The 18,278-nt window shown below is 36.5% G+C and overlaps 1 protein-coding gene across 2 annotated transcripts in view; it reads right to left on the bottom strand.

Moving 5' to 3' along the window:
- The window catches only part of RB195_012585 (uncharacterized protein), a gene marked incomplete at both ends in the record, with an annotated part of 54,226 nt that overhangs the window by 33,802 nt on the left and 2,146 nt on the right, over window positions 1-18,278 (bottom strand). Inside the window, 6 exons of one of the 2 annotated variants that reach the window (XM_064202020.1) lie at window positions 7,515-7,591; window positions 12,649-12,766; window positions 15,060-15,152; window positions 16,772-16,877; window positions 17,098-17,177; window positions 17,241-17,326. In XM_064202020.1, the coding sequence (XP_064057902.1) occupies window positions 7,515-7,591; window positions 12,649-12,766; window positions 15,060-15,152; window positions 16,772-16,877; window positions 17,098-17,177; window positions 17,241-17,326 (560 nt within the window). Of the gene's footprint in view, window positions 1-7,514; window positions 7,592-12,648; window positions 12,767-15,059; window positions 15,153-16,771; window positions 16,878-17,097; window positions 17,178-17,240; window positions 17,327-18,278 lie in introns of those variants that run through there. The other variant, XM_064202021.1, reaches the window with a different exon arrangement.

Genomic DNA, 18,278 nt, shown 5'->3' with positions numbered 1-18,278 from the left:
CTTCTATCTTTCTTCTTTTTCATTTTATTTCGCAGATTTCAAATAGTTTCGAAAAAGAGCGTAGAGAAAAACAATGTGTTTACTCGATCAGAGAAATCAACAACAAACAAACAAAGCCATTAAAATGCGAAATGTGTACATGCTCAGATGTTTTCAATCAAGAAGTTTAATGGTGATGTTGTTCTGCGAATGTATTCCTCGGAAACTGGTCCTACGAAGCCGAAAATGATCTGGATATCTAAATGTCCTTTTTTCGTGAAGTTCACATTTTAACTCATTACAAGACGTGCTGCTTTCTCAAAAAAACACTACATAGAAAAATTTAGCTCTAACTGAGGTGAAATAACAACATTTATTTATTTTATTAAAATATTAGCAAATAGCAAATCTATCATAAGAAAATATGCTACGAGCTATCTCCTCACATAAAAAAAACTGGAATGTTGTCGCTATCCATGCCGAAGTGATGCGTAAGAAATCGAATGTAATGAAGAGATATTCGATGTCTACGATGACACCTGACCTGTTTGTCTGCAAATTTGCGTTTTTGCCGATTTAACGTAACTATCTTCAACGTTTTCCATTTCCAAAAAGAAGCATAAATCCGGTGCCAAGGGTTCCATTATCTGATCTTGGTAGGATTCTATTGATAGGCTTTAAAAATTTTTTTTAAAACCTGAAATCTTCGGACTCCCGTTTTTAAAAGCAGCGTATCACGAAATTGACGAGATCCACATATCCTTCAAAAAAAAAGAGCCCAATTTCATCTCGAGGAAGAGGACCGTTGGTTTGGCGCAAGCCGTCGTTTTACTTACCTTCAGTAGTGCAAAAATTCCAGGAAAAACGTGGAATTCGACTACTAGATTATGGAAACCAGATTATGGCCCCGCACAATTTTCCTTGAAAAAATTCTCCGAAAAAAAAGCGGAGTAAGAACGGTGCCAACGAGGTACGCTAGAAATTTCTTTGTTCTTACAAATTTTTTTCTCGCAAGGTACGCTCAGCAAGCTATGTATTCGTTTTATTGGAATAAACCAATGAGGAGACCTCACTGATCTTCGACCGCTCGCTCCGGGATGCGGCGCGTGGCGGGCGTGTTGCTACTAATTTCGTAGGAAAGAACAACGTCTTCCACGCCGTTCTCAAAGGGAAAAGAGGGGACGATTGGGGAAACATAAGCAGGGCCACACTCGTTTCAAATCCAAACTCTACGTTCTCCCCGGAGTTGCCGTACCACGTTTATTTCGTGATACGCAACCTTCAAGTTAAATATCCACCCGCAATTTAATGTTGGAACTTGGAGTCCAGAAAACAGTGACATCAATTATCATGAACGTAAGCAGAAACGTAGAAAGCGCGTAATCGTCACTCTGTCGAGCAATGAATTTCTCAAAACTATAACTGAAATATTACGGAAAACTCGGAGAAAAGTTTGCTGAGAATTTAAAGAGTGGTTAAAACACGAAAAATTAAAATGGACGCTGTTGTTGGAAACAATAGCCTGAATGCAGGGGAAAAAACAGCATAAATCCCGTATGACGTGAATATCCTAAAAAATAAAGATAAAAGCTAACGTTCAGTTAAAAACTTCCTAAAATAACAACAATAATAATATCACATTTTATCCAGTATTGTCTGTAAATAATTGGTTGGAAAAATCTCCAAAAAAATCTTAAAAAAATACAAAAAACAAATTGGTATTAATTAATAAATAATAAATAAATTTAATTCGATAATAATAAATAATAAATAAATCTATAAATTGATGTTCAATAAAACTGCTATTTTTTTTTTGGTGTTTCATTTTGCTCCCAGACTAAATCGCATGTTGTTCGTAATTTTGTGGATTATCTTCAGTGAATGAATAAATAATTAAATAAGTAAATAAATAGGTTCTTCCTTGAAGGTGAAACACAACCTAACAATTCAAAAACATGCAAACATTGTAAAAAAAGACAACCACGTAAATCCACATGCGACAGGTGCATTAGGGAAGATGAAGCTAATCTGGGCAGGAACCTGCAGATGCATACACAGATCCATAGGATAAGAATAGGGACTGGTTTGAGGATCTATACATTTAGCCCGTGAAGCATCCCCAACATGTATGTAAGTATTGCTGTTTGTCCGATTTACAGCCGTTTGACACAGTCGTTGCCTCAGGATCGGTCATTAAATCTCCAAAATTTCCAATTTATTCAAGGAAGACCATGAAAAGAATCAGCACATTAACTGAAATACGGCTACTAAAACGAAATAATTCCATTGCGTTGAAATTTTGACGGAAATCAGGTTCTGAATCTGAAAGAACATCCCTTGGTCAGATATCCGAAAATCTAGAGCTGACCGGGACGTCGCATTCGATTTCGACCACCGGCCCTGTTCTTTACTCAGCTTAATGGTACACTTCCAGAGAAATCGGATAACTCTAAGGCGTTAAAATTTTAACGGGAATCAGGTTCTATCCAAAAATCAAATCGAATTTAATCGTAAAGTCAACGGATTCCATGTGAAAGAAATACAGAAAATTCAAATACAGTTTCGCCAATGGTGATTATAACGTTTTACTGTTGTTGTTTTCGTTTCTTTTCGTTTCTTTTCATACTTTCATTACTAAATCTCTACAAGAAAAGCTGTGAGAAAGTTTAGACACTTCTTCCACACTTTATTCTTTTATATACGTGTACGATTTAGATGTTATCAGGAGAAATTTCCAGATGATGCGAAAGAAATTGACCTAAATTCATAGAAATGGGTTCGATTTGATGACGTTCTCTTATGCCAAACAACAGGTATAGCGCAGCGGTAAAAGGTCATCACACGTTTCTACAGTCGATAGTTCGAGACCATCCGAAAGCAACCATGTTTTTTGTCCTTTTGACGTCGATAAACTGGTGGCAGACTTTGGCATGGGGGAATAGACACTGACTTAATAAAGACGGCTGTCTCCCTCAGGCCGTGGTGCATTGAGCGCAGGCGCGCATCCATAATCCTTTACGATTCGGATTCGGAAGCCGAACCCATAGGCGTATCTCAAAAGGATTGATCAACGCTAAGTACGCAACGATTTAGGGTGAACTATCGCACGGACGGGGAAGAGAGCATAAATTTTCAGTGTTTTCTGTCAAGACCAATCTATCGTTAGCTATGTCACTGAAGAAAAGATTCTCTGGGAGTGCACGGGGATAAAAAAGTGATGTTATCGTCTGTTTCCACAAATCCCACGAGTATACACTGCATCAAGAATTCGAACGGATGCGTTTGCAGCGCATGAACGCAACGAATTCATACAAAAGTTTACACTATTTCAAGGGAAAGTTTTAAATACTAAAAAATTCACTGTGATTATAAAGCAACTCATAGCTGCAGCGACCTCGAAATAGCCGGCTTCTGTTGAATTGTTTTAACTTTAGCCAAGGTTGAGGTGATTGTGAGGATAAATCATAGAAGAGTCTGATTTTCCAGACCCTGAAGAGGACATTAATGTTGGAGTGTTTGCTGGTATATCAATAAACATCAATAACAACCTTGTCTCTTACTCGAAGGTAGCGTATCTCGAAATTAGTGAAATTGACGTGGTACGGGAACCCCAAGGAACCCGTAGAGTTTTCCTGGGGTTTCCGTACTACGTCGATTTCGTTTTTTAGAGTAGAATCCAGGTTGTAGATCACAGAACTTAGCTTGGCCCCGCTCATCCTCCTCTAATCGTCGTGAAAAACGGTATGGAAGACGGCGTTCCTTCCTACAAGGTAAGTTGGAGGACCCTAACCTTGCGCATGGATTTCGTCCATCAGCGAGCGAAGATCTATGATGCATCTTCGCCACCTTATTGAAGTAAAACCAAAGAATAAGCTGCTGAAGGGACCAGAGAGTGAACAAGGGAACGTGTTCTAACGTACCTCGTAGGACCAAACACGGTTCCCACGCCCTTTTTTTACGACGATTAGGGGAATTTGAGCGAAGCCACGCTGGGTTCCGTAATCTACTATCCAAACCCTATAGGTTCCCTGAGGTTTACATGCTACGTCGGTTTTCTGATAAAATTTCTGACAAACGATTTCAGAAAGCGAAAACCAATTTTCGTCGGTTCTTGCTCGTTGTTCTGTTATAGGCCGAACATTTAGTTACTGTACTCCAAGTCTTCGAGGTCAGTTTAGACCTCTACGAGTTCCTCCACGCGATCAACTATAACTAAACAAAACTACAACCTACAGCTCCACCTATCTAACATATTCCTTCACAAATAAGAAGAAAAAATTATTCTCAGCACCACCATTTATTTTCTCTTTCACCCGCCATTAATCTGGCAACTTACAGTTAACAGATTAATGGCGGGTGAATAGAAGTAACGACTATAGAACGTGCAATTATGAGAAGATTCAGTTCTTCCGGATAAAAAAAATAAAAAAAAAACAGAAACCAAATCAGGTTTTCTGCTTCATACTTGTAATTAAATCCTCAACTACACAAATAATTATAGCAAAATATAGGAAACAGCGTCATGTGTTTCAGAAAGATGAAGTGATCCAGTGATGAATAACAAAAAGAAATGACAAAAAAGAAAAGAATTTGAAAAATCGTGATGAAACTCATGATGCTGTAAGAACGAGATCATCTCGGCCATTCCCAAATATAATTTAAGCTGGATTTCTTTTGCCGTCTACAGAAATTCGCCAAAAATCGAAAACTTCTTGAAATTCTTTAAAAACGTCTTTAAAAATTCCTGACAACCGTATCAGTTCTCCATTTCTGACAATACTTTTTTTAATGTAAAAATTTGCTAGTGATTGAAGATTGAGTTCTTTTTTCTCTTTGAATGTTGTAAACGTAAACATAATTAGAAAAAAAAACAAGTTTATTGACAATTTTTCAAACTCTCAATGATTGATGTAATTATTTTTATTCTCAGCAACCTTGTGCTAAATTTAAAGATTTCAGTTCTACATTTGTAGGATGAGGATGATTTCTAGAAAAATTGAAATTGCATAAGAACATTACATCATTGAACGACTGAAAACGGCTGAAAATAAGGATGGTTACCGTAATGTTCATGGGTTTTCGTATTTTTGGTGCAGGTATATCCTCTAATGGGGCGGGTGTGGCGCAGTCGATTAGAGGTCCGTTGTAGCCATACGGTCGAGGGTTCGAATCCGCCCTAATGCTCACCAAGACTTTCATCCCTCCGGGGTCGATAAATTGGTACCAGACTTGTCCGGGAGGATAAAACCGCTGACTTGGTCATCGGCTGGCCCCCGCAAGTCATTGTATGGGCCAACACGCGTTCCAAAACCTCATCGATTACGAATTCCAGTAAAACGCGTTGGCGCATCCCAAGTGGATTGATACGCCAGTGACTTTATCCTTTTATATCCTCTAATGACAAAAAAAGTTCCATAAAAAATATTGATAAATCATAATATCCTCTATATCTCCTATATCTTCTAACTAAAACTAACTAAAAACTAACTAAAAATAAACTGACCAAAAATTTTCCATCAAATAAATAACAATAAATAATAATTTCATCGCAATCAACCACCTCAAAGCGCATTCTCTGTGGCGAGGCAAGGCCTTGTTTGTGAGGAGTGCGCTGCTGTCGCGGATCAGCTACATTCATCTTACCACGCATGAGATACATATTATTCAACTAAGTTGATGGATTCTCACTATCGATCACTTCTGGATGAGAAGAGGAACGGCACAAACCAAAATCTCTTACGAAAGTTCAAAGAACAGGAAATATTTTTGAAAAATATTTCGTAGAAAAAAAAGGAAAAAGGACGTCACAAAAACAATTTTCATTCTTACAGGAGAAAAAGAAAGATGAGCTGACATTTTACCATAATTAAGGAGATCATATTAGGATCATGGATTGGTTGAATGTTACGCAGAATTCCTATCCACGAAAGATATCAGATTCAAGAGATCATCTAATTCCTATGACCACATCCATGAACATTGAAGAGTGTCGATCCGGTGGTAACTCGTTTAAAAATGATTACTTTTGAATTGGGAACAATGTGGTAAAATAATTCTTAACATGTGTAATTAGAAGTTATGGATTATGGTTGGAAGTATCCTTGGGTCCTCAGTGGTGTAGTTCCCAATGTTTTCATGTAAGTAACAGAAGAGGGTTAACGAAGAGGAAAATAAGCTTAGTAGGAAATAATAACACAACAATAACATAATTCCAATAAGAAATTTGAATAATACCTCAAAAATAAAATATACTCTTTAAAAATAAAAGTAAAACCAAATCGTATATCACATGAGGACAGGTGTAGGTACAGTCGGTAAGGGGTTCGGCTGCACGATCGATTATGGGTCGATCAATGGGTCCTAGTGACAACCAAGTCTTTCATCCATTCGGGATCGATAAATAAGTGCCAAAAATGTCTGGGAGGATAAAAAAAAAAGGTGATTTGACACCTCGATCCGCTTCTGGAAGTCATTGTTCGGCTGCACACCTCGTAAAACTCGTAACCACGTAAACCTCGAACGATTCTGAATTGAAGCGAACACGTAAGCGCATCGCCAGGAATTGGACAACGCAGTGCACTTTATCCTTTGTCTTTTTTTTTTGTCGAGGGTAAAACTTCAAGGTTCGCCAAAAACTAAACAATACTCAGTTGTTCCCGGAGCCGCGGACATACTTCCAACATATTAGTTGTCATAAATCCCACAAAGAGAAATAATATTAAAATAATAATAATAAAATAATAAAATAGGTTCTGATGCTATTTTAAAGATTCAGCGATTCACGAAAAATAGAGCTGGAGATTATTGAGAAGAAAAATACGACTAGAATTGATGCGAATTCAACAAGATGTAGATTTTTATCTAATTATTGCAATGCTTAATTCATTGTTCTCAAAAATGAGGCGCTGTTCGAGGGAAACCCCGGTCCAAGCTGATTTTCGGTGAGAAAATGTTTTTCAGCGTTTCCGCTATCCGTTAGAATTGTACCTACCAGGTGCACACTTTCAGTAACACAAAATGCTGTTCGCTCGTTCAGCTGTTATCCAGAAAATCAACGCGTCGCAATCAGTAGCGAGTTATCCTCACAAATAATTTGTTACCATAGAAAAATACATTAAAATAAAAAAAGAACATCATAAATCATCGTACAAGAGACTCATCCACGCACATTATATTCTTTTTCTATTTCTATGTATTTTTTATTTGCATTCATCTTTGCCGTATCCTTTTAGCATGTCACTGAGAGTAATAAATAAATAAATAAATAAGTAAATAATCACTGATAACATGAAAGAAAGGCAGTAATTCTTTGATGAACTTGGCTAAGTTGAAGTTTGTACAATAATCAGCTGAAATTTCATCGCTAGCTGTAGAAGAAAGTGTACGAAATCTTACAGCAATTACAATTTCATCCAGAACGGAGCATAAATATCGCAAAAAAACCGTATCACTCAATATTTTCAACTATTGTGCGGATTTAAAGACGGTTATGGTTGGGCACGTAAGGACCGAGGAGGCTGTAGAAGGAGGTAATGCTAGCCGCCGAGTTTCAGTATCGATCGAGTATCGATATCGGAGGTCAACCTGTTCTGTCGTTTGTGAACGATCATCACTATACTAATAAATATTCAAGGTTTGTAAACATAGATCATAAATAAATCATAAATAGAATTAGTTTTACCATATTTAGAGGAGTTACAACTACCAGAACAACAAAGAATCTTTGAATGTCACAGAACTCCTTTCCTAAGCCGGTCTGTTTGACGCAAAACTTAAAAGTTGCTCTCCAAAAATCAAATTTTAAGGTTAGCACCAAATCTTCACTGTAATAAAGTTATATTAAAGAATATTTAAAAGTTGCATCCCGATGACTTATTTATTTGTCTTTATTTTTATTTTTTATTTTCATTTGTTTTAAATTTGTAATAAAGTTATATTAAAGATTTTTGTAATAAAGTTATATTAAAGAGTATTTAAAAGTTTCATTCCGAAGACTTTTTTATTTCTATTTATTTTTATTTTTTATTTTCATTTGTTTTGAATTTTCTTGAGATATTAAGGATTAGGAGTAAGAATTAAAAATTGTCTGTAGTTGTTCTCGTTCAAACTGCCGTTATAATTTTGTTTTAAGTGGATTTAGTAGAGGAATGAACGGAAAGGTGTTCTACATATAGTAAAAGACCACAAGACAATTTACTAATCGAATAAGAGAACGTTAATGCGCAAGAACTCTCAACGAACGAAGAAATACTCGAGCGATTCCGCCCTTCAATCGAACCTGGCACCATTTAGTTCAAAATACTCGAAATATATGACTATATAGACATTTGATGAAGGTAAATACTGCCGAATGTCATGAAGAAAAAAAAAGCTGTGAAGGTAAACATCAACAAACACGTTCACGAAACGACGAAAATCTCCTGAGGAAGCTGCGACAACAATATGAAGTGAAAGGAGATTTTGAAAAACGAAGAGAATCGGGAGTGGGCTCAGAACAAAAAGCCGGAGACCACGTATCGACTGGTCGCGAATTTCCTGGTGTTTATAGCAGAAGGCGGGAGATGCATCGGCGCAAGGCATTGTGCTGTTCGCAATCTTAGGACTACTCTCACCAACTGGCGCTATTCAAGAACGTGGTGGTGGTGGTCGTCTACTTGCTAATCGCTCGCCGATTGCAGTTGAAGAGTTTGAAATACCTCGTTGAGTCCGAGAAATCGGGACTCCACTTATCCGTGAAAAGATTGCGGAATTCTGACTTCCATTGTGATGCAGATGTTAGGAGACAAAGAACGAACTAAGAAGAGATGAAAAATATGGTGCAGAAAGAAGAGAGATGAATGGATGAACAATAATGAAGAATGAGCAGGATGAACTGTAGACTTATGACTAAGTGTAGACGTAGGCAGTAGAAGGAAAGAAAGATGCTACAGGACTTAGAACCGTAGATGTAACAAGGCAGTGAACGATGCCAGACGTGAATTGAATCACTAATTAGGGAAAAAAATCAGAAAAAAAGTAGAAAATAAAGTCATTACCACGCAGGTTAAAAGTGGCTCATTCAAAATTAAAAAAAATACCAATATTTTTTTCTAAATTCTAATCAAACCAAAAAGTTGACAAAGCAGTCGAACAATGATGGAATACTTGGTGTCATCACGTTTCAGGATTTGTTGCTTCCAGATCTATCTACATTTTGTGTACTTCCAATAAATTATTTGTGCAGACGTTAGATTGACGCTACTGACACAAAATTGTATTGTTAAATTCTTAATTTATTTATTTGCTATCTTCATAAAAGTGCAGAAATCAAAGTGTGCGAAAATACTGCATAAAAACCTTGATTTCGATTATCGATGATATACACATGTATTGAGTTGGTTCCAAAGTTTCGCATACGATTTCGAAAAATTATAACTTTACGGTCCATGGATATCTTCCAGGAAAATTATAACCATCATGACCCACCACGTTGGTCCAACGCTTCACTAGACTATCAGTCCCAGATTTCCAGAATTCTGGCGGCTGCGAGTCGAAGCAGCGCGAAATTTCGCTTTTCAGCTCTTTCTGATCATCAAATGTTTCCTTTCGTGGATGCGGCTATAGTGCCCGAAACAAATGGTAGTCAGATAGGGCCAAGACAGGAGAATAGGCGGTAGAACTTTTCAACCAAGCTCGACAATTTTCTAGTAGGTAAGCTTTGCCACGTGAGGTCGGGCAATGTCATAAGGAAACTCTATCCGACATCTGACTATATGACTTGACTTGCCCCACTCCCCTTTTTTTCCAGAAAGGACTGGATATCTGACAAATACCATAGGCAATGAGATTTCCGTGTTTTCTTCGACTCGCAGCCGATCAGAGTTCTAAAATTGAAGCGTTAATGAAGCCTTTGACATACGTAGTGGATCATGATGCTCATTATTTTCTGTGTTGATATGTATGCACATTTTAGTCGAGATCATAGTAAAAATAAATTCCTGATTCGTAGGAAGTGGACCGTAGAAGGAAAGTATCCATAAAAATCTAGCCTGTGAACAACATAACCATACATTCCACTTTAAAGGACCACACTGAACCATGTCCGAATTACTAGTTTAGGGCTCAAATAACCACAAATAAAACGTATTAAGAAGCTTCGAGGTTCCAGAGAGAAATATAGCAAGTAAGCCCGTAGGTCCCAATGATTTTCAGGCATTTAAGCAGACGCTGTGAAGATCAGGATTGTACTTAACGTATTCGAAAAACTTGCTAGGGAGACTCAGTGAACAAAAAAAAAAATAATCCACTGATATGTAGACGAAATTTAGTTCTTTAAAAAAAATTCACAGATCCTTCTGATTATTTTTCGTTAGAGAAGAACTTACTTTTTTTGCTGTCGAATAGTTAACAGAAAAAAATTGTTTTTTTTTTTCGACAGGAGACATATTTTTTTGTTTTATTTTTTGTTTCTCCTAAGAATTACAGTACCTCCCTGTGAAGGCCACGTTATGTTATAAGGTAAAATAAGAACAGAGAACTAGCGAGCTTCACATAATTTTTTAAGAATAAAATCTAATAAATAAAATCTCAAAAAGACACTGTTCGGATGATATGGTGGACTCGTATTGAGGAAAGAATTTTAAAAGAATAATATCAAAAACACTAACGAGTTAAAAGTTAAGTTAAAAAAAACAAATTAAGTTGTTTTGTTAGTAAAGTTCCCCTTTTCGTAGATAGAAAAATAGGATAATTAAGAGTGAAGCGGTGAGCGAGGCTGAATTACTAGGGAATACAACAGCAACGATTAAATGAGAGACACTTCAGCAAACAAACGGGGCCGTCGCAATCCTTTTTAATAAATATTTGCCAAGAATGGAACTGACATTGTTTTTTTGTACAAAGAATTGTACAAAGCGAGAAACTTTCACTCAAAGTACAATCCTGAAGTTCTAAAGTAAAAGGGGTCAAATCTCACAAACATTGAGTTTTTGAAAACAAGTAGTAGGTAACATCAAGTAATAGGTATAAATTTAATCCGGCACTAATAGGAGCAATAAACGAAGATTTCTACGAAACCAGTACATGAAACGAAAATATTTAATTTTTTTTATCAGTGAAAGTTGAATAAAACTATTTAAGAAGCGAAAAAACAGTGTGAAATGGAACACATATGAGACGGCAAAGATAGAGTTACCAACGAAAGGTACTCCAATTTCCTATGTGTAAATTCGGCCATTAGTCAGAAAATTTGAACAAGTTTTAGAAAAAAAAAACTGCGGATTACAACAAGGAATTCTGTTCTCCTCAATGGTTCTCTTTAAGAAATTCTTCTTTAATGGTGTTAACGACATTAAGTATAGTGAGAAATATTCAGATTGGAACTCAACGTTTTATTGCTGCCCTTAATGAAATGTATTTCCAGGGAAACAGCTAAATCCTAGGAATTTAGCTTCCATTGTTACTTTTACTGCTATTGTTATCATTGTTACTATTATTACTATGGATTACTATTGCTGCCATTATTGTTAGTATTATAACATCTATTATTATTATTATTATTATTATTACTATTACTATTATTATTATTATTATTATTATTATTATTATTATTATTATTATTATTATTATTATTACTATTACATCGCAGTTAATCCCTTTTTATCCATTAACCCTTTCTATCTCCTCAATTTTCGGGAACAATGAGAATAGAACTTAAGGAAGTAGAAACCAATGAAGTCGCCTTGGCCCAATCTTGCATTCAAAACGTTCCCCGGGTTGTAATTCTTACCTTACCAAACGATTTTTCTAAAATGAAGTATATATGCAATATTTAAACATACTCTTTTAGCTCAGAGAATTTCATTCAGAGGAAGCACGGAAGGAACCTTCGAGAAAAAGGTAGGGCAGCTCAGATACTGTATTTGGGAACATTCGAACTCACTCGAAATGAGAGTTCGAAGATACAGCGTTTTTACACAATTAACCTCGCAGGGAAGCGCTGCTGCGCGATTTCAATTAAACGCCGGGAAACAATTAACGCCTTGTTTCTTGCTTCAACGAGGGAATAAAGAAAGAAACGAAGTCGTTAATATGCACGTTCGCTTCGGATTGCAATTCCTGAAAGTGCACGAAAATGTGCTCGGAAAGAAAGAAGCAAGAATACAGGCAATCAACGAGATAAGCACAGCTGCTTCTCGAAAACCTGTTAAATTGAAATTCGAGAAAAAAAAGATCTAGGAATAGTGAGGTTCTAGAGAAAAAAAAAGAGACTATTAGATTCGCAGGTTAGGTATCATTTGATGCAGATCCTAGGAAAAATGCATAAGAACTCGGAAGGTAGAAGAAGTAAAGGTATAGAACCTGGGAAAAAACAAGCACGGAGACTCCAGAGTTTCTCACATCGTGGAACGAGATCCGATCTGATAAAATCAAGTCATAGCGAATCGTGAACCCAAACAATTGTTGTTCGATAGGCTGTGATGTGTCAACTGCTCGTGTCGCGTGCCATTGATCAACGCATTCAGATAACCAGTCCCAGTTTTTTCCCTCACTGCTGCATATTTCAATCCTTGTCTCTCTTTATTCCCCCTGGAGAATCCCTCAAAAATCTTCATTCGCATACATTCACCGCATAGAAACTGCTTCAGCGTTTCCTTCCTCTCTGAAAAAAAAAACTCCTAAATGACCGACCTAAAGTGATATGGTTCACTTCGCATCCTTCTGATGTTGTTACGACTGAGAAGCCAACTTTACAGTCCTTCTCTGTCAGTTTCAGTAGCACATCCACATCGGAGTAGGTGTAACATACCTTAATAAGGGAAGAATCCTTTGTTTTAGAGGACACGAGGTCTCTGTCACTAAAAAAATGCAAGTTGTAAGTTTATATTAAACACGTAATGAGGAAAATCCAACTTTCTTATCGATGAAGTACAAGAAATCCAGGAAACAGTAGGAAACAGTCCATTTCTATGATTTTATGTGGTATGAAGTTGAGCAATTCTCCAACAGAAGGTTTGCTCCTTTAAAGATTGTCTATTACAGTATATTTAGAGATTCTTTGGTCTCAAAACGCTTATAAAGATGTTTACTCCTTGGACGGTTAAAAAAAAAATATACGCAAAAATGCGTTTGACCTTCGATTCTACTTATCACTCTTTTAAATTCTCATATTCCTGAACTTATTTCAATATCATCACTTTGGAAAAAGTAGGAAATTTTAAGCGTAGTTCGTATCCATGAGTATCTTCTCAATAATAGTAGATTGACAGATTTCCATTTTTTAATGTTTTTCGGAAGTTCTTCTTTCGGAATTTTTATGCGATCCTTGTTTTTTTTTGAAGTAGCAGTCAATCTTTCGTTGCATCAAAACATTCGAAGGAAGTCTCATGGTGGTGGATTTGCTTGGTCGTCCTTAAAGATATGCTTCATTTCTTCTTTCGGAATTTTTATGCGATCCTTGTTTTTTTTTTGAGCGAACTAACATCATAAGAACAACAATAATAACAAAGCCTTAATGTTTAGGTCGATCTTATTCGCTAATCTAATCTTATTTGCTATTATTTTTTATACTGATTATTTATTATTTTTATATTAATTATTAGTTATAATTATTTGCTAATAATTGCTAAGGTGACCCTTTGTACAAAATAGATTTTGCTATGATCAATCCCTTTTTAATACTATTTCTACCCAGTGATATAAGAATTTCTTCAATTTTAGAACCAAAAAAGTGTCTATCGTAAAACGAAGCGAAATACAGTAGCAATCGAGTCTACTGTCATAATAGTTGTCATTATGAAGCCATCTCGTGACTCTTTGTCGAAAAAAAAAGAGATGAAAAACTATGTGAACGACTTTTTTCTTTCTGTAACACTTTTACCAATTTTACCAATCGTATATTCTCAAAATTAGTCTTGAATCTATCTGGTTAACAGCTTCGCGATTTTTTCCTGTATTTATTTCTTTGTTTTTCTATTTGTCTGTTTGTTTGTTCATTTGTACGTGGATTCGTTCATTCCAATCCTCACATCAGTTGGATCGGCGATTTGGATCAACCTGGGATCACAAAACATACTGGTTACATTATAATACCAGTTACTGCACAGTACATTAAGTGATAATTAAACACTGTCGGCAATTAAGTCCTCTCTATATGTCAACTCACATTATCCCTTCCAAAATCGATTAAAAAAAAACAAGTAAATGATCATTGCACGAAGTTCACGTGGTGAATATGAGCGGATGAGCACGAAATCAACTACATCCTATCCCAATGAGGAAATTTTTCATCAAGTTTTGATTGATCCACCAATTTTTATCTGCATTTATTTAAGTTTTCAAGCGTTTCAGATGGTTCCAAAAACTTTGAAGGAATGTCTGATTTGAAATCTAACGTTTAATTTTCTAACGGTGCATGATGATGCATATATCGTATGGGTGTGTGATTTAAGAGTACTAACAATTCGGAGATAAAGATAGGACGAACAGTCTCACACAGTTTCTCCACCTCAAATTATAAACGTCATCCAGAAGATCCAATATTCAAAGCTTTTTTGAGAGAATACTAATACTGACAAAGGAACCGTTCTACGTTTAAACTAATCGAGCGTTTATGTGGGTTGTGTGAATACAAATGGATAAATAAATATTGTAACAAAAATAGAAATGAATTTGCCAAAAACATGGAACTGCAGCGTCGCATCCGGGATGAGAAAATAGCGCTGTTTTTAACAATTTTTTTACTTCTCTCACTTTCCACTTTCCAGAAAAAAAAGGTAGGAGAGGACAAGGCAAATAACCCGTGGAATCCTTTGGAATCAAATGAGTCTTTGAGAAAAAAGGTAGTTTATATTAATATTATTATATTGTTGTGTAAGGAACCGAACCACTGCAGCTGCACTCTGGATCCTCTGGTCTCTAATAACCATCAGTTTAAAATTTTAGTTTCGAAGAAAAATCGAAGTGACGACGTCCATTAGACGTCTCGATAAATGCGGCCAGTTAAATTGACTCATCAGGAAAAAAAGTACCGACAAATTTTCAAAAAAAGACGGAACCATGAGCAAGTAGAAAAAAGATGAAAAGGTGAAAGCTAGACGAACCGCTATAGGTGCATCCTTGAAATTTTCCGGCTCAAAAAATCGCGGTAGGCTAAAGGTATTCTCGTAGTTGCGTAGATTCGAGGCCAACAATTCCTGAAACTGATTTTAGCAACATGAAAATGAGCTGGAAAATTTTCTTTTGTTTTAGAAAATGAACTCGGCACTGAACGTATTCAGCTGAATGACCGCGACGCGTCTGCCTCACTGTACGTTCTTTCTCTCACTCTCTTTTCTCTCTAGTTTGATTCAATCAAAGGCACATCGCGGTCATCAGATTAATGACGATCTGCGACGAATTTATTGGAAAGTTCAGAAAAGATAACCAGAAAAACAGTTAACGATGAAACTGAGTGTTAATTGAAATCCATAAATTTTTAAAGCTCTAAAGTAACTAATTTTAAGCTTCTAATGTCCGCGATTACAGAGAAGCCGATCCAGCGGATGACGAGAAGCTAAGCGCAACGAAATAAGGTTATCGAACCCAAATGCAAAAGAAAATGTGGGGTGCAGCTGCTGAATACTGAATTGAATTTTTATGTGAAATGAAATGCTCCTCGAGGAATATCCGAGAGGATTGCATTAGATTTTCCTTGCAGTCCCCAATTTCTAACCGCAGCTATGATGAAAAACGCGCAAATGAAGAGAGCTCTCATTTTTTGTGTTCCTTCATTTCTCTAACTAAAATCACGGAAATTCTCAGATTCTTATAAACGTCTGGCTTTTATTTCAACACTACAACTTTTGTGAAGGTGATAAGGTCGATTTTTTTTTCTAGTTCCGGCATAATAGCCCTATCTCTGCGATCTGAATGGGGTATTTCTGAAAATCTTCGAAGAAAAAATAGTTTACGTAGTCACTATAAAAAATCTCAAGTATTTTTTTCTTAGTTCAATTTGACGAGATTTCAAAAAATTATCTTTTTGAACCCAGCGATCTAAACTCTTATCGCTTTTTAGAAAATGAATGAGTGTTAACACAATTTTTCTCCACATAGAAAATCCTCTAGTAGGAAATTCTAACCAAGACCCAGACAGACAGAACAAAAATGCTACAGATATGCTTACTTATATTATTATTATTATTATTACAAATAAAAAATTGGTGGTCAGAACACCGGTTGAGGACGTTCGTTTTATCGGGGAAAAATGCAGGGAGAAGGTGATCGGAAATTGTAGGATCAATAGTTCCGCTCAAGGAGAGATAAATAACGAAAATGCTCTACTCTGTAACGTATGCTAATACGCCGATTTTAAAGTTTCCACTGCTTTCAGATCGAAGATAAGTCAAAGCCAATAAAATCAATACAATAAACAAAACAATCACGCCAACAGCAATCGTAAACTTGAAACTGAAAATCGCTCTAAATCGTCTTAAGCGAACTCTGATCTAAATCGATCAAAAGGTGACCGAGCTGGACGAACGCGCGGACAAACAAACAGCGAAGCAAACACATCCTATAGAAATATTTTAAAAATGATGCTATGTGATTGATTTAAACTGATAATTTTCAAGAAAGAATAAATGAGATAGAGAGTTAATCCGAGTTTTGAGAGATCTATGATTCTAAAGATTTAAGAAATTTTTTCAATCAAATTTTGAGAGAATTTATGGAGCTTACTTTCAAAAGAAATGTTCTATTGTCCACATGAAACTAAGAAATCTCTTTTTGATGTCGACGTTCAACAATTGAAGTGGGAATGAATAAACCATACGTTTTTGTCTCCTTCGTGAACAGCTTTCGCGCTCCGTTGCTGCACTTGATCACGGTGTTCCTCGCAGTCTTCACTTAAATTCTCTTTAGTGCCCTTAAGAATCCATCTGAAAAAAATGGAAAAAATGCAATAACATTCCAATATTTTGCATATTTAATGGTATCGGAGCCGGAGGGATAGAGAACGCTTCATAAGAAAAATTATTATGCATAATAATAAGTCTACATAGTAATAAATTTTGTACGATAATACATTTACAATAATATGTTAACGAAAAAAAGTAAAAAAAAAAGAAAGAAAAGTCAAAAAAAGTTTCTCATACAAACCCCAAGCTACGCAGTGGCTCCTTCCGAAATGTACTCATACATGGAACAGAAGTGCGTGAGGGTGCATGACCGAGGTGATGCTGGAAGAAAATGTTTGAAGTTGATGGAAACCGTAGGAAAAAAAAAAACAGAGGTAAACATACCAGTTTCTTGCGTTTCTTCTGACAATCATTCGGCAAGAAATGACTTAAAGAAACATATGCCATTAAAGAACGGAGAGTCTGACCTTCTAAAATGTAGCTAAACTACAAAAAAAAAGATTGGAAGACAGTTATTGAATGTAGGTCAGCGCCCCAGATCCAAGCAAGCGATAGCGGCTACGAACTCGAGATTTCGCGGACGATTTTATGAAAGCACGGAGGGCCTTTCCGATGGAGAACGCTTTTTGTCATACACGACAACGCGAGCTGAAGCCAAGAATGATAAAAGTTTAAGAGAAGAACGGACTGCTACTCGAAGCCAGTCAGCGGGGGGATTTTCGAGGCTCGGATCTATTGAAGGTAATGTCCGACAATGAATATATCCATAAATCCGGGAACATTGTTGGATAATGGATTCAAAGCTATCAGTCAGCATCAACTATGTTAAAAGTTGTCCGACAAAATGAGTTATGCGCTCTAATGAGGGAATTTTCCGCGTACGCCGCCTTTAAGCAGGTTACGAACGGGTGAGCAAAGGATTCAATTGGTCTAGCACGACACATACGATGTCTTCATCCTATAAGAGTTCTCTCGGGGAGCGATTTAACAAGCGCTTTGTGGCCTGAGGGGAATTTTATGATTACCGTGATTTTTGTGAACTACGTCTGTCTGGATATCCCCTCGGACGGTATCTTTAAGGTAAAAGGAAAGCACCTGCAGTGGATTTGCACACTATTCGATCTTCAACCTGTTCCCAAGCGATTTTCACCTTTTCCGTTCGCTCACCCATCACTTAGAGAATAAAAAGTCAGTTCAACGACGAAAAGGACCTCAACTACGACATCCAAGAGTTTTTCGACGAGAAAATTCCCAAAATATGGTATACACAAGCTCCCCGAACGTATTGTTGTTGACTCTAACCGTCAATATTGCAAGGATCCTTGGATAAATAAAGAATAAAGTTAAATAAATTTCAAAGTTGCCCCATGGGATGTTTCAAAACTTCCCTTCCATCCTAATAGATCCGCTCGAAGAGGGTAA

Source organism: Necator americanus, chromosome V, assembly GCF_031761385.1.
Source record: "Necator americanus strain Aroian chromosome V, whole genome shotgun sequence".
Classification (NCBI taxonomy): Eukaryota; Metazoa; Nematoda; class Chromadorea; order Rhabditida; family Ancylostomatidae; genus Necator; species Necator americanus.
Note: the sequence above shows the minus strand (reverse complement) of the source record. Positions and strands in the feature narration are given on the sequence as shown.